Here is a 14,218-nt window from a genome sequence, read left to right on the forward strand (position 1 = left end):
GGATAAAGTAGAAAACATGACTAAAAAGTAAAGGTAAAAGAACGATTCGATTATAGAGATTGTTGGGATTGGGGATTGGTATTAATCGAACCGGCCTTGGCCCTTATATAGGGATTGGTCTTGCCTCCTACAATTATCTATTTCTTGTCAGGCTGAAAGGAGAAGGAAACTTAGGGAAACAAATTTCTTGTTGTTAAACCAAGCGCACCATGTTACGTTTTCTTGTCAATGCGTATTCGTATTTAATTTCCTAATCAGCAGTTGATCCAGATTTATTCATTTAGATCATCTACTGCCAGTTTAAAAAACATAGTGATCACTTGAATTGCTCTGTATGTTATGATAATATTAATAACTATTCTTCCAATTGTTAGAAAAGATGGATATGTTAAAGAATTAAACGAAATCCCACACTTCAGTGTAAGTGTGAGATTTCGTTTAAATTCTTTAATAGATCCAGTTTTTCTAGCTTTTTGTGAGGCTGGACAGTATGGTCATGGTTACAAGCCTCCTAGCATGTATGAATGGAGGAAACCAGTGCTACATAGGCAAGTTAAGAAGACAAAGAGATGCTAGAGACTCACAGAGAGTGGTGGAAAAAAATGGGATGCACAATTATGACAAATGGATGGACAGATAAGAGAGGTAGGAGCCTAATGAATTTGTGTGTCAATAGTGAGATGGGCACTATTTTCCTTCGAGCTATTGATGGCTCAGCAGATACTCATACTGCAGAACATGTGTTGAGAGTGGAATCAAAGATGTTGGTGAAGAAAATGTGTTTCATGTTGTTACTGATAATGCTTCAGCAAACCTTGCAGCAGGTCGGGTTTTTACAGAGAAATATCCTTGTATTTAATGGACCTCATGTGCTGCATTTTTTTCGCGAACGCGTAAAAGGATTGCACGTCAATATATTAGAAGAAAAAGAGTTTAGTTACACGATGCAATCAGCCAGACCGGCTTATGCCAGGGGAAGGGAGAAAACGCAAATGAAAAAAATCTGAAGCTTAGAGAAACTACGGCGGCTTATACATACTCCAAGCAACAGAAGGGACCAAGCCATGCTACACTCCCAACAAATCCCCGAAAGCAGCGACGCCAGCTAAAGACCACAGATGGCCCTCCGAATGGATGGACTCCAGAACCACTGAGACCGAAGAGAGAGCGGAATCGAAAACCCTAAAGTTCTGCTCTTTCTACAGTTGCCAAGAGACCAGGAGCACCAGGGAGTCGAAGCTGTCGCGGAGGTGCTCAAGTAAGCAGGCCCTGGAGGACAGCCACCAGTCCTAGAACTAGCTGCCACGGGGGGGGGGGGGGGGGGGGGGAGGGCAGTCCAGCCAGGAGGCGACAACACTTGGAGCCAGACCTGCCGAGCGAACACGCAGTCGAGGAGGGTGTGGTTCGCCGTCTTAAGATCCTGAGCACAAAAGGGGCAGGCCGAGTAACTATCGGTGCCACGCTTCTGGAGGAGATCAGCCGTCCAGCAGCGCTGCTACCTCATGTGCTACACATTGCATCGATTTGATGCTAGAAAAGATTTGCAAGGATCAACGCATACAAAGAGTAGCGGATAAGGCCAAGAAAATTACCTCTTTCATCTATAACCATCACATAACTCTTGATTTGATGCGCTCATATACTGAGAAGAGGTAGATCGTGAGGCCTGGAGCGACACGTTGCCACAATATTTCTCACATTGAGCAGCTTTCACAAGTTGAAATCAAAGCTAAAAACGAATGTTCATAGGTAACAGGTATGAATTCAAACTCTTACAGCTATACTGGAATTTTATTTTATATATTTTTATAAACATTTTACTGCTGCCTAGGTTCAATGCTCTCAAGATCTCAAAAACTGCAGAAGCTAAAAGGATAAGTTCAGTTGTTGTATCTGATGAAAAATTTTGGGATAATGTAGAGTTAGCCATTAATGTTTTCCGTTCACTGGTTAAGCTTCTTCGCTTTGTTGATGGTGATAAAAGGCCAGCTATAGGATTCATTCATGGTGGTCTGATGGATGCAAGGATTGAGCTAGCTCAGTTGCTTCGAAATGAGCTTGAGCTTTGCATTCCTGTTATTAATGCCATTGATTTTTACATGGATGGCAAGTTGGATAGTGAACTTCACCTAATGGCATATTATCTCAATCCTTACTACTTTTATAGCAACAGAAATGGCTTCATTAGTTCAGAAAAAATATCTGGCAGTGTTCACAAGTTTATTCAGCGTTTTTATCCAGATGATCAAATTCAAGACAAGATCACAGGAGCTGAAATGTTGGCATACTCTGAAGCTTCTGGAACTTTTGGAAATCCAGGAGCTAAGAGGCAGAGAGAGAAAAACAATGATTCATTTAATCCTGGTAACTTTAAATGCTTTTATGCTTAATGTCTGCAAGTACATTCATTATCTAGTAACCATGTACTATCTGGTACATTGTTTTGTTTCAAGCTCACTGGTGGAATGTCTGGGGATCAAAAGCACCATATTTGCAAGGGTTTGCTACAAAAATTCTAAACTTGACATGCAGCTCTTCAGGTTGTGAAAGAAATTGGAGTGCATTTGAATGGGTAACATTTTCCTCTCATTTTCTTAATCTTCATGTATTATATTTCAGCTCCTTCCCCCTTTTAAATGAATTAGACTAGTGACCTCCTTCCATGTCTCTCTTTAGACTCAAACAAAGAAAAGGAACAAGCTAATTGTTCAAAGGCTAAATGACATTGTTTTTGTACAATTCAACTCAAGAATGAAGAAGAAGGATGGTTCAGCGCAGAAAGAAGATGCTACAATGGAAGCATGCGAAGACAATGCACTTGTAATGTTGAAGGTTGGCTTCAAGATGAATCTGAAGGCTCACAAAATGTGGCAAGAACTCAAACTTGGGGTTATACAGCTGAAACACCAGTCCTGGCACAAAGAGATCACCTAGAAAACAAACCAGGGAATCAGCAAAACGTGCAAAAAGGTCACATGGAGTGATGTCAAATCGTGCTTCCACTTCTAGGACAGCAGCGCCAATCCTTGATGAAAGTGACAAGGAATTGACTTCCTCTGAACATGAATTCCTTGCTTCCGATGATGATCATGAGACTGAAGTTTCAGATAATGATGTTGCAGTTGATGATGATTCTTCGGATTAACTCATATCTTATTTGGGACCTTGTTTTAGTTTTAGTGTCATTTATATAGTGTTACCTGCTTTTGATATTTCCTTTATGCATTACGAACCACCAGTGCACTTTGTCAACCACTCGGCCGGTGCGCAGGTCATCAAGAATATCACGTCTCTATATTATCCGATTTCCATAGCAATTTTACACTATAGGGAATGGGAGGGAATATCCCCTTTTTAAGGACTAGTCCAATTATAAATATGTTATTGACTGAATTATTGTAGGATTAATTGGATCCATGCCATTGCAAATTTGTCGATTTGAAAAAATGCTACTACTGTTCGCGATATCGGGTATATGCTACTAAAATTTTGCAAAATTCAAACCATGATACTCCATCACTATTTCTGTCAACACCCTCGTCAGCTTCAACAGGAAACGAGCACCGGCCGAGCTCTAGAGCATGGCACGGTGGCAGGGGAAGAATAAGAGGCGACACGAATCTCCGTTCACAACCTCGCCTCCACTGTGGTGTCGTCTGCTGTAGCAACAGGGGACCGTGGGGTCAAGCCCGTCAGATCTAGAGGCCACAACCAGAGATCTCCTCCGGCTCCACTAGGGTGTTAAGCTCGTCGGATTTGAAGGCCGCTACCGGCGCCGCTCCTTTCTAGCTCCATCTCCCTCCGTCGGGTGCTAAGCTTGCCGCTGCCGCCGCTGAATCAAGCCCCTCACTGCTCTCTCTCTCTCTCTCTCTCTCTCTCTCTCTCCAATGCCATGTTGCCACGGCTGCGTGTCTCCTCTGCCTTACTCGTTGCAGTTGGGGAGTATGGCGGGGAGCGCGGGGACGGGCGTCAACGTAGGTAGGCAGAGAAGCCCGCAAGTCACCGCCCCTAGTCCTCAAGTCCATGAGCCACCATCAATAAGTCCTCTCTGTGCTGCCATCCAAGAGCCCAAGTACACTAGAGATTTGCTACATGCGCTAGAGATGGAGAAGAAATGAAGGCGCTGACGGAAATGTACCATCAAATGCATGCACTAATGGAAATCTTGATGACAATGAAACGGTTCAAAATTTGCAAAATTTTAGTGGTATGACCCGATATCACGAAAAACAGTGATATTTTTTCAAATCGACAAATTTACAATGATATGGATCCAATTACCCTTTGTTAATTTGTATGCGTTGTACATGTTGTGTAGGCCAAAGGACAGTAGATTCTGAACAAATTTCATAAACCAAAATTTGAATACAAAATACACGGAATACACCTTTTTTGGAAAATTTATATCCCAATAGGCTCTATGAATATCATACTATTTATAGGATTTTATTTGATTTTTTCATGTTTTATCAATTCAAATTTGAATTTGGATGAAACCCATCGAAATTCCAAATGCTTCTACTTTCGAGCCACGCCGAAACCTCGGTTTTCCACGGAATTCGACTAGTTTTCGTCGGAATTGTGAACCCTGATACTCATCCCCAATCATGTCCTCCCTAGGGTTCACAATTCCAATGAAAACCAGTCGAATTCCACGGAAACCCGAGGTTTCGGCGTGGCTCGAAAGTAGAAGCCGTTTAGAATTTCGATGGGTTTCATCCAAATTCAAATTTGAATTGATAAAATAGGAAAAAATAAATAAAATCCTATAAATAATATGATATTCATAGAGCCTAATGGGATATAATTTTTCCAAAAAAAGGTGTATCCCATGTATTTCCTGAACTTTACAATAGGAAAGAAAAGAATAACGGTTTAAAAAAAAAGAAAATTTGGTTATCAATGGTAGGTTATCAAATTTAAAGGAAATGGCATTTTTACGAATTTTTTTCAATTATCACGTGTTTTTCCTACATTTTATTGACTAAAACAAATTTGGTTTTTTTCATTAGTTTATCGACAAAACCGTTCGGTTTTCGCCACAAACCGAACGGTTTTCAGTTTGTCTCTTTCTCTAGTTGCCTATTGAAATTCCGATGATTTTGCTTGGAATTTCGTCAAAGCCGACTGGTTTTCACAAACATATCGGTAAACTCGGAATTTGTATTTAAATTTTGGTTTATGAAATTTGTTTGGAATCTACTGGCTTTCTACCGGATTTCACGAAAACCGTCATTCCGCCGGCGCCCAGAACGGAATGCCATCTCAGAATCGTAAACCCTATATCTCATTACTCGTTATGTACGTGCTAGACTGCTTGTGCAATGAGATTCTTCAGTTGATGGGATTCGCCAATCGCTAGTTGTTTCCACGATCTGTTCATAATGAACCTAGAACGGCTTATTTAACATATAGCGCCAATCGCTCATAATTGAAGGCAACACATGAGCAGAGAACATAGAAATATAAGAAATAAATGGAAATGCACGAAGAGAAGATTATAAGCTATAGAAAAAAAGTATACCACCTCTCGTGTACAAGTGATGAAAAACTCATGAATCATGGTTCAACATTGTAAACTAGAAAATCAATACTAGCATATTTGCACACTTTCTGATGAGCACCCGACAGCGAGTACCCTAATTTCCCCTCTCTTTCACGGTACAAAATATGTAGAATCTAGTTGTTTGTCTCAATCGACCAAATATATATAATAGCTGCAAATAAGACTGTATATATGTGTGCATGCGCCGCAACCAATTGATTGAATCAACAAAGCAATTCACCCAAAATATAGTAGACCGGTAAATATCTCAGGAGCAAACAAATAGTATCACAATATAGATGGATTCGGTTTACAATAGCAAAAACGAACCCTAGATGAATTCTCCTACCCGAGCACTTTCAGCACAAACAGTAAGAATAGGATTCACTTGAGAATCCAGCAGCAAAACCAGAGACGATCACCTGACCTTGCTTAGCTTCCAACCCTAACAACAGGTGGCATTCATCAGATAGTGAAAGATGGGATCGCCATCTCCTTGGTCTCGGCAGCAGCAGCCTTCGACGATAACAAAATCAAGCCCCCAACCTCCCTTGAGGCTGTAACGTGACACTATGTATATATATGTATGTATGTATGTATGTATGTATGTATGTATGCTTGCAGCCATCCTTTGTTGGGCCTATTCAACCCGTATAGGCCCAGGGTAATTAAGCCGATAATTAGGCCACTAATGACACTTGGTTTAATTAACATATAAAATATTAAATTGCTAATGCACACCGATTATGCCGAAGCAAATTCAGAAATTCTTAATAAACGATTCTACCTCCATGGAGCCAATTTGCACAGTTCTTCTCACATCTTCTCTTTTGTGCCGATAATTCTTCTTCATGTCTTGCTCCACTATAATAGACACAGAGCCAACAAGGAATGATACTTGGTCACATCACTTTCTGGACTTTCAATAGCATGTTTGCATACTTGCTAGACATTCATGTGCAAGCCAGGACAAACAATTAAAAGTTTAAAACCACCATGCAGTGTATGGTTGAATTACTTTATTTCTTTGGCAATAATGGGTTCAGATGGATTACCCTTTCCCCTATGAATCCTCACGCAAAACATGAACACTAAAATGTTAGTTCTTTACCTCCCGAAACCAGCAATTCTATTTTTTTAAAAAAAATATATATAGGTTGCCAATCCCAAAAAGAAACCTGCTAACCTCCGTTTCATAATATAACTCCCGAAACCAGTAATTCTATTTTTTTAAAAAAAAATATAGGTTGCCAATCCCAAAAAGAAACCTGCTACCTCCGTTTCATAATATAGCACATATTATCTAGAGGGAGTAATTGTTTTCAAATACTCAACGCCCAAACCACTAACTGTCGAAATATCGTTAAATAGTTAAGTGAAGCTGTTGATGACACCATATCCTTCTCTATCTCCCTATAAGCAAATCTATCCATTCAATTAATTTGGATGGTACTTTACTAGCCAAAGGTAGAGGATCCATGTCCCCCCAAACCCCCAAAACAAAGCACTAAGCCCTTCAAAGAAACCACCGTCTCACTCGAGCTGAAAATGAGACTGACTGCAAGAATTCAAGAAGCACCTCAGATGAAAACTACAGCAATACTCATTTTGGTAAATGGTAAGGGAGATGCGGGAAAACAGTTACCAAATACAAAACGTTCTCATACTGAGACAAAATTCAAAAGCACTTGGATAACCGTTTACATCTCCAATTTTTATTTAAATGGGAAAAAAGGGGTCATTGCTCTTTCTGCTACAACCAAATCTCTTGTCGGAGGGATTCCAGTCCAGTTGGCCTTGGGCTCAGTGATCTTTGATCTAGTTGGCCTTGGATCCAATGACTCTCTTCGCAAAAGACGGCAAACAAAATGATGCTGAGTGGATCTGAACAACAATAACACAGTCAGATAACAGTACCACAATGACATGCAACGGCAGTACCATGTCGGAGCAAAGAACACACCTCGGAATTGTAGAACTTAAGTGGTCCTTTCGATTTTGTTGAGAACTCATTATCCTCAATGTTAAAAATAGGATGCTGGAAATCAACTGTAGGCCCCTCGGTGGAGCAAAGCATAAAACCAATAACACCACTGCATTGGAAGCATGGTTAGCTTAGGAACTAAGGAAATATCAATTCAGCCACATGTAAATAATCAGTTAGCATACCTAGGGTATGTTGGTACTGTTGTCCAAGCATAATTCACTGAGCCTTTAAAAACTTGGCGACAATTAGCTACAATATCTTCAATAATATGCATATGCAACCATATGCTCTCTGCCTGGGTACATACAACACCACCAGGACGCAAAGCTCTGGCAACTGACTGGAAGAAAGGCTTCTCGAAAAGCTCTTGAGCCGGTCCTGGATAAGTGGTTAGGCAGGATTATTTTGATGATATAGATCAATGACAAACACAAAAACTCACACATGATTATCAAATCACCTATTGGATCAGAGGAATCCACAATAACTGCATCATAAGTACCCTCTGGAGCATTTTTCAAAAAGGCCACACCTGCATGAACTCGTCAACAAAAAATTAATCAAAGCACAAATATGTTGCAAAAATAGGAGAAGTTGCTTATCAGACATTGACATTGACATTGACATGGTATAACAAGTTCTAAAGTTGTTACCATCTCCAATGTGTAATGACACACGGGGGTCTTCAAATCCAACAGCCAGATGAGGAAAAAATTGTTTGGAGACCTGTGTGCATAATTGAACAGATGATTAACATAGCAAGACAAAACAAATACTTGGGGGGGGGGGGGAGTTGTTTTCTATTCATACTGGCAATTCAAATTAATGAAATCACACAGAAAACTATGTCTTACGAGCAATGTCATCACAACATTACAGTGAATCAGGTTAGCCCATGGCATAAGGGAACTATAGGGTAGGGAGCCCAGAGCAATACAGGGAGCAGGCAGAACAATAAAATAGAGAAAGAGAAAGAAGTGGCCCAATACATATACCCAGCCCACTTTCAGCCCAACATTCAACAAGTCCATCTTTCAATCACCATCTCCTCCTGCTCCTTCCTAAATCTGGCTCTAACTGCCATGCATTGCTAACAGGGACAACAACCACAACACAGACTGCCATGACACAGTGATTACAGTGAAGATAGGCATGGCCCTCTCCCTTTGCCTGTCCCTCAGGCTCACTTATCTCTTCACTTTCTTTCCTTGGGTACCTTGGCAGATCTCCAGTGGCCGCAGCTACCCCAAAGGCAGATCTATTAGCAGCAGTGTGAAGAGAACTGAAAGGGTGATCCAGACCAATGCTTCTCTCTTATCCCTCCATCCTTGGTCACTCCCAGCATAGGAGAAGACATACGCTGACTGCCATTGGCTGACAGTGACATGTTATCAACAATGGTGACAACATGACAACATTGTCTATGACTGTAGCAGTGAAGCTCCAGGCACCATAAAGTTTATATTTGAATCAGTATCTTTTCATTTATTTGGTCCTGGATTCTTTAACCCCTTCAATTAATTATTCATTTGATTAACCAAGGGAACTGGAAACTTAATAAGATCGAGATAAATTATAAACTAATATAAACACAACTTCAAAATTGAACTATTAGTTACTCCCTCCGTACTCATAAAGGAAGTCGTTTAGGACAATGTTTAAGTCAAGCTTTGGGAATATAAATCATGAATAACTCTCAAGTTGTTGAGTTTAAAAATATAAAAATTATATCAATAGATTTGTCTTGAAAAATATTTTCATAAAAGTATACATATATCACTTTTCAATAAATATTTTTATAGAAACAAGAAGTCAAAGTTGTGTTTTGGAGACCGTGTCGCTGTCCAAAACGACTTCCTTTGTGAGTATGGAGGGAGTATATGGATAATCAAAAGTTCATAGCATCAAAGGCAATTCATCCTTTCAACTTCAGGGCTAAGATAATAAAGTTGGTTTCAGACCATATAATCATTAAATCCACAATGATATGCCATTAGCAAAGAGACCCTCCATTATTGGGATTTATGGTGTAAATGATGTGTAGCAATTTATGGTTGTCAATAGTACTTCCTCCGTTTCATATTATAAGACTTTCTAGCATTGGCCACATTCATATATATGTTGATGAATCTAGATATATATGTGTGCCTAGATTCATTAACATCTATGTGAATATGTGCAATGCTAGAAAGTCTTATAACCTGAAACGGAGGTAGTATTTCTTAGCAGTTTTATACACGACATGGTAAACCATGGGATAAATATTTTCTGCTGGACCACAATTTCCACTTTCAGTGCTAAAGTATTTCATTGCATCACTATAATTAATTTGAGAAACATTGTCCAGTATTTAGCGTTCTAAAAGATTCAATGTACTTAGCAGCAAAAAAAATATTTAATTCCAAGTTCCTACATCCTTTTTAATTCAATTCACATGTCATAACAACAGGAGTGACATTCTACACATTGACTGGTACCAGGCAAATTGCCAAGTAATTCTGCAAATTACATGAGAGTGACCAAACATACAGACAATGGATATGGGGAAATACCTAAAGATTATTAACACAAATTTGCTGAAATCAACAAATTTTTGCATCACCAAGATATGAATATCGACCAATAGTCAATTGATACGTGCATGCAATCAAAGAAAGCCAGGGAAACAAAAGTTCTTACATCTACCACCATCTTATCAATTTCACATATGTCAATTTGCTCCACCGAGGAATGTCGTGAAACTTCACGCAAAACACCACCATCTCCACCTCCAATAACTAACACCTGTTCACCAAAGATTAGAGACTTAGCATATTACTCCCTCTGTCAACAAATATAAAGGATTTTGAGTGCTACTCAGCCAATCCAACCACCCTTCATTTATTTTTTTCACCAAATCTTGACGGGCATTATCTTTTTCCCGTAACCTTAATCTCTCCAAAAGAGCCTTAAATCCCTTATAGTTATGGACGGGGTACAAATTAAAACTCAATATAAAATTATGAAGGATAAATGCAGAATGGTGATATTTCACATATATAACATATTCATAGTGCCCTCTTTTGCTTAATTTTATGTAACTTATACTCCTTTAGTTCTTTTAACAAACTTGGATGGCCACTTATTATTACTTCGTGTTACAAAATTTTACTGAAACTGCATTGTTATATAAGCACTAATAACGATAAATTCAGTTATGTCGTATTTCGAATGTTCAATTTCAATAGTCCTAAACATGCTGTTGTTCAAAGCTTAACTGTTTGGCCACGTCGATTTAAAAAAGATGCAAGAAAAAGGAACTAAGCGGTACTTATTATGTTCTGGCCAGAAGAATTAACTTAATAGGAATGCTGACAAGTAGCAAAACTAAGAACAATGTAAAAATGTAAAAATGCTCGTGACAAATACAAGATTCTGTTAATGTAAAAATGTATTCACGTTTGTGCAGGAAAATCCTAGGAATCCCTAGAATTCACATGGTGCTTGTGTTTCCATGGAACTTTTCACTCAAAACTTGATGTCAAAATAGGGTAGCAAACATGTTGCCAGTGTTTGGCTCTGAATTAGTCCAAAATCATGTTGTCAAGTTCCTTGTCATTAAGTTGGTGTTTGTTCCAGTAAAAAAATATTATCATCATCAGTACTTGGAAGTGCATGGTTGATCTGAACAAAAGAATACGAGCAAACTTTTCTCGACAAGGTCTAATAATATTATGTCTAATATATTTCACACATGCATGTCCTAACCACAAATAATTATAAGAGTTCATCTCGTTATACACCAGCAGGATTACAACTTATACAACATACAATCTGCAAATTAGATGCATTACCTTCTTGGGATCTTTGATAGAGCAAAGGGGGAGGTGGGTAATCATCTCTTGGTAAGCACACTCATCCCTCTCAGTGACCTGAATCACTCCATCCAGCACAAGCACCTTGCCGTACGTGGAGGACTAGAAAGCAAAATAACAGCACAGGTTCATACTCCAGTTTGAGTGAAGACGAAGAAAAAGCAGCATTGGTGCAATAAAAGATCTTTACCTGAAACACCATCACATTTTGGTAGTCCGACTTTCCTTGGAATAGTACCTTTTCGACCTTCAATGAGTGTGCCTCACCTGCCATGGGCTCAAAAACATTATTTCAAAAATTACTAGAGTGCAAAAAATCACATGTGTTGTGGCCAGAAAAAAAATCTAATTCGCAAGTTGCATAAAATATATTTAGAATTTTTAGGGTGTTAAATCTGTTTCTCTGAACGGTTGCTTGAAGCCTTGAACAGCATAAAGCAATACCCAACTAGGGGTGGGCATAAGACCATTCCCAACCCAATGACTAGGATGGTGTCCATAGCATTAAATAAGGTGCCATCTAGGATGAAAAATGATATGGCAAGTGAATAAATGAGGAAAGAGAAGGAAACCATGTCTTGCATGAGACATGGTTTCTACACAACATCCAAGACATCATGTGAGATAAGAAGCATTAAATTTAAGTATGGAATAGTAGTGTTTGCATTGGAAGAGTAGTGTCTAGTACTAGTTTCTTGATGATGTGGAGTTTATGGAAACCATGTCTAGTGTTTTGGGTTGGGAATGGCCTAAAATCACCAGAAACCGAAGGCCAATCCAAACCGAAGAGCTGGTTTTTTCGGTCATCGGATTCCTCTTCGGTTTATTTTTTCCCTTGTTAGGCCTTCGGTAATTTGCTTGGTCTTTTATCTCCAAAAATCGAAGAAACCAGGAAATTGATCTATGCATGTCTATGAAAGGTGGAACGTCCACGGTCCATCGATCCATGCAAAAGCCCATTGATAGCATCATACCAGCCCCTAGAGGCCACTAGATCATGCGCTAATTCCCACGGCAGCCAGCCTAAACGTCGCCGTGCAGTGCGCGCACAAGGCCTGCGGCACCTCCGTACCATGAGTAGCCAATTTCTCGGTTTATTCGGGAAAACCGAACAAGAAAACCAAGGTAGATCGGTCTATTCAGCGCGGTTTGTTTTTTTTTCTCACAGACACTTTGGCTTGCGATTATTAAAAACCAATCTTTCTGAAAGCCGAACAAACCGAACCGTACCAACCGGGAAAACCGAATGCCCACCCCTATACCCAACCAAGCTAAAAATTTTAAAAAAAATGGCAAAGAATTTTATCAGTTCCCTAACGATGTGCTCCGTCCCATGATACAAGAAGCCCAATCGGAGATTCACCTATCTACTGGACACATTAATTCTGGAAAGAAACAATATACTCCTTTATAAACTATATAAACCTTTTTTATATAAATTAAAAGCGAACCTGTAGTCCATGTCGAGCGAATTTACAAAGCAAGAGGGTGTGGCATTGTAATGGCAAAACAGGGCTACAGAGGGTAAGAGAGCGGAACGAACCAGGCCACATGGGGCTAATCTCGGAGAACCATCCAGGGATGACGGCAGAGATACCCGCCTGCTCGCCGGCACCGGCCGCCGCCGCGTCACCGCTCTCCCGCGCCCTCTTCGCCGCCGCCTCGGCCTCCATCCGAGAACCTATCCACGCACAAGAGGCACATAGAGCATCGCAATGTAAGCACTACCACCTTAAAGAAAAAAAAAAAGATGCCGCGGCGAGCCGCCCCTGGAGGCTAAACACGACGGCTTTAGACGAAGAAGAGGAGGGGTGAAGGGGAGCAGGCATCCAGACCTAGAGCACGGCGAGGCAACGGAGACGGTGGCGAGCTCGGTGGCTGGCGGCGGGTTGGGGGAGAGACGGGAGGAGCGCTCACAGCCGCGGCCTTGAGATTAGGGCTTTCTCCCCTGTCTCTCTCTCTCTGTGGCTTTTTGGGGGTTTTGGGCTGCAAGTCGCATAAATAATACGAGAGGTCGGCCGAGCGACATATTCCCAAGCAGGGGAACACTTGGTAGCCAGGCAAGAGGCGTCCATGACATGTGGGGACATTTTGGCGTGGGTCCCACGTGTCAGGCTGCGGGTGGAGGGCGTTTGGCTATATCTGCGCGCTGGCGACTGGGCTCCGCCGTCCGCGCCTCTGCTTTGGGGGTGGTGCGATGCGAAGCGACGCCGCTCCTTTATTCGATGCCTTATTGATTGGTCTCCTGTCGTGTTGGGAGAGAGAGGATTATGATAAAGGTGCGTTCCATATTTTCATGCCAAGTTTTGTATTCATTCACTCGTTTAGATGCGTGCTCCGATATATTTATATTGGGACTGTCTATGTATCACCCTAGTAAAAAAATTATAAACACACTAGCCCTTTGTGGAGATTACCCACGTGGCTGCGTTACTCGACTGGTTATCGGGTAACTCATAGTAACAGAATATGTAAAGATAAGGACTCGTGTATTATGTTAACTTGTATATCAAGAAAGTATCATGTAGTCTTAATCGGTTACAATTATAAAATATTTATAGAACTTGGACAGTAAGGGATAAGGTATTTATCTTATAATCCCGATTCCTTCCTCTATATAAGGAAGGGTCAAGGGCTCCTTAGGGACATAATCACACTTTAGAGCATCTCCAACAGATTGGCCATCACACTCTCCAAGTTAAAAAATACTCCCTCCGTCCCACAATATAAGGGATTTTGAGTTTTTGCATGCAACGTTTGACTACTCGTCTTATTCATTTTTTTTGCAAATATAAAAAATGAAAAGTTGTGCTTAAAGTATTGTGGATAATA

The 14,218-nt window shown here is 40.4% G+C and overlaps 2 protein-coding genes across 2 annotated transcripts; one reads left to right on the plus strand and one right to left on the minus strand.

Moving 5' to 3' along the window:
• Positions 1-1,739: 1,739 nt before the first annotated feature.
• On the plus strand, positions 1,740-3,145 carry LOC127780181 (uncharacterized). Its single transcript, XM_052307129.1, has 5 exons — positions 1,740-1,756; positions 1,832-2,364; positions 2,454-2,499; positions 2,751-2,870; positions 3,010-3,145. Exons 1-5 carry the CDS (start codon positions 1,740-1,742, stop codon positions 3,143-3,145), a joined length of 852 nt encoding a protein of 283 aa, XP_052163089.1.
• Positions 3,146-7,128: 3,983 nt separating this feature from the next.
• Positions 7,129-13,365, minus strand: LOC127779902 (spermidine synthase 1). The gene is made up of 10 exons (XM_052306833.1): positions 13,222-13,365; positions 12,930-13,067; positions 11,577-11,653; positions 11,366-11,488; positions 10,212-10,316; positions 8,186-8,258; positions 7,993-8,064; positions 7,715-7,910; positions 7,509-7,638; positions 7,129-7,429 (listed from the first exon to the last, which is right to left on the minus strand). Exons 2-10 carry the CDS (start codon positions 13,057-13,059, stop codon positions 7,364-7,366), a joined length of 972 nt encoding a protein of 323 aa, XP_052162793.1. The 5' UTR covers positions 13,060-13,067; positions 13,222-13,365; the 3' UTR covers positions 7,129-7,363.
• Positions 13,366-14,218: the final 853 nt, after the last annotated feature.

Source organism: Oryza glaberrima, chromosome 7, assembly GCF_000147395.1.
Source record: "Oryza glaberrima chromosome 7, OglaRS2, whole genome shotgun sequence".
In the NCBI taxonomy this organism is placed as follows: domain Eukaryota; kingdom Viridiplantae; phylum Streptophyta; class Magnoliopsida; order Poales; family Poaceae; genus Oryza; species Oryza glaberrima.

What these genes read in the sequence shown, in the direction of transcription:
- LOC127780181 (XM_052307129.1), top strand. An exon ending in CAATGATTCATTTAATCCTG is followed by an intron (nt 2,365 to 2,453) that starts GTAACTTTAAAT and finishes TTTTGTTTCAAG; the next exon opens with CTCACTGGTGGAATGTCTGG. An exon ending in CTGAAGGCTCACAAAATGTG is followed by an intron (nt 2,871 to 3,009) that starts GCAAGAACTCAA and finishes TTCCACTTCTAG; the next exon opens with GACAGCAGCGCCAATCCTTG.
- LOC127779902 (XM_052306833.1), bottom strand. Translation starts at nt 13,059, where the DNA reads ATGGAGGCCGAGGCGGCGGCGAAGAGGGCGCGGGAGAGCGGTGACGCG. An exon ending in GATTAGCCCCATGTGGCCTG is followed by an intron (nt 11,654 to 12,929) that starts GTTCGTTCCGCT and finishes AGCCCATGGCAG; the next exon opens with GTGAGGCACACTCATTGAAG. An exon ending in TTGATAAGATGGTGGTAGAT is followed by an intron (nt 8,259 to 10,211) that starts GTAAGAACTTTT and finishes TTATGCACACAG; the next exon opens with GTCTCCAAACAATTTTTTCC.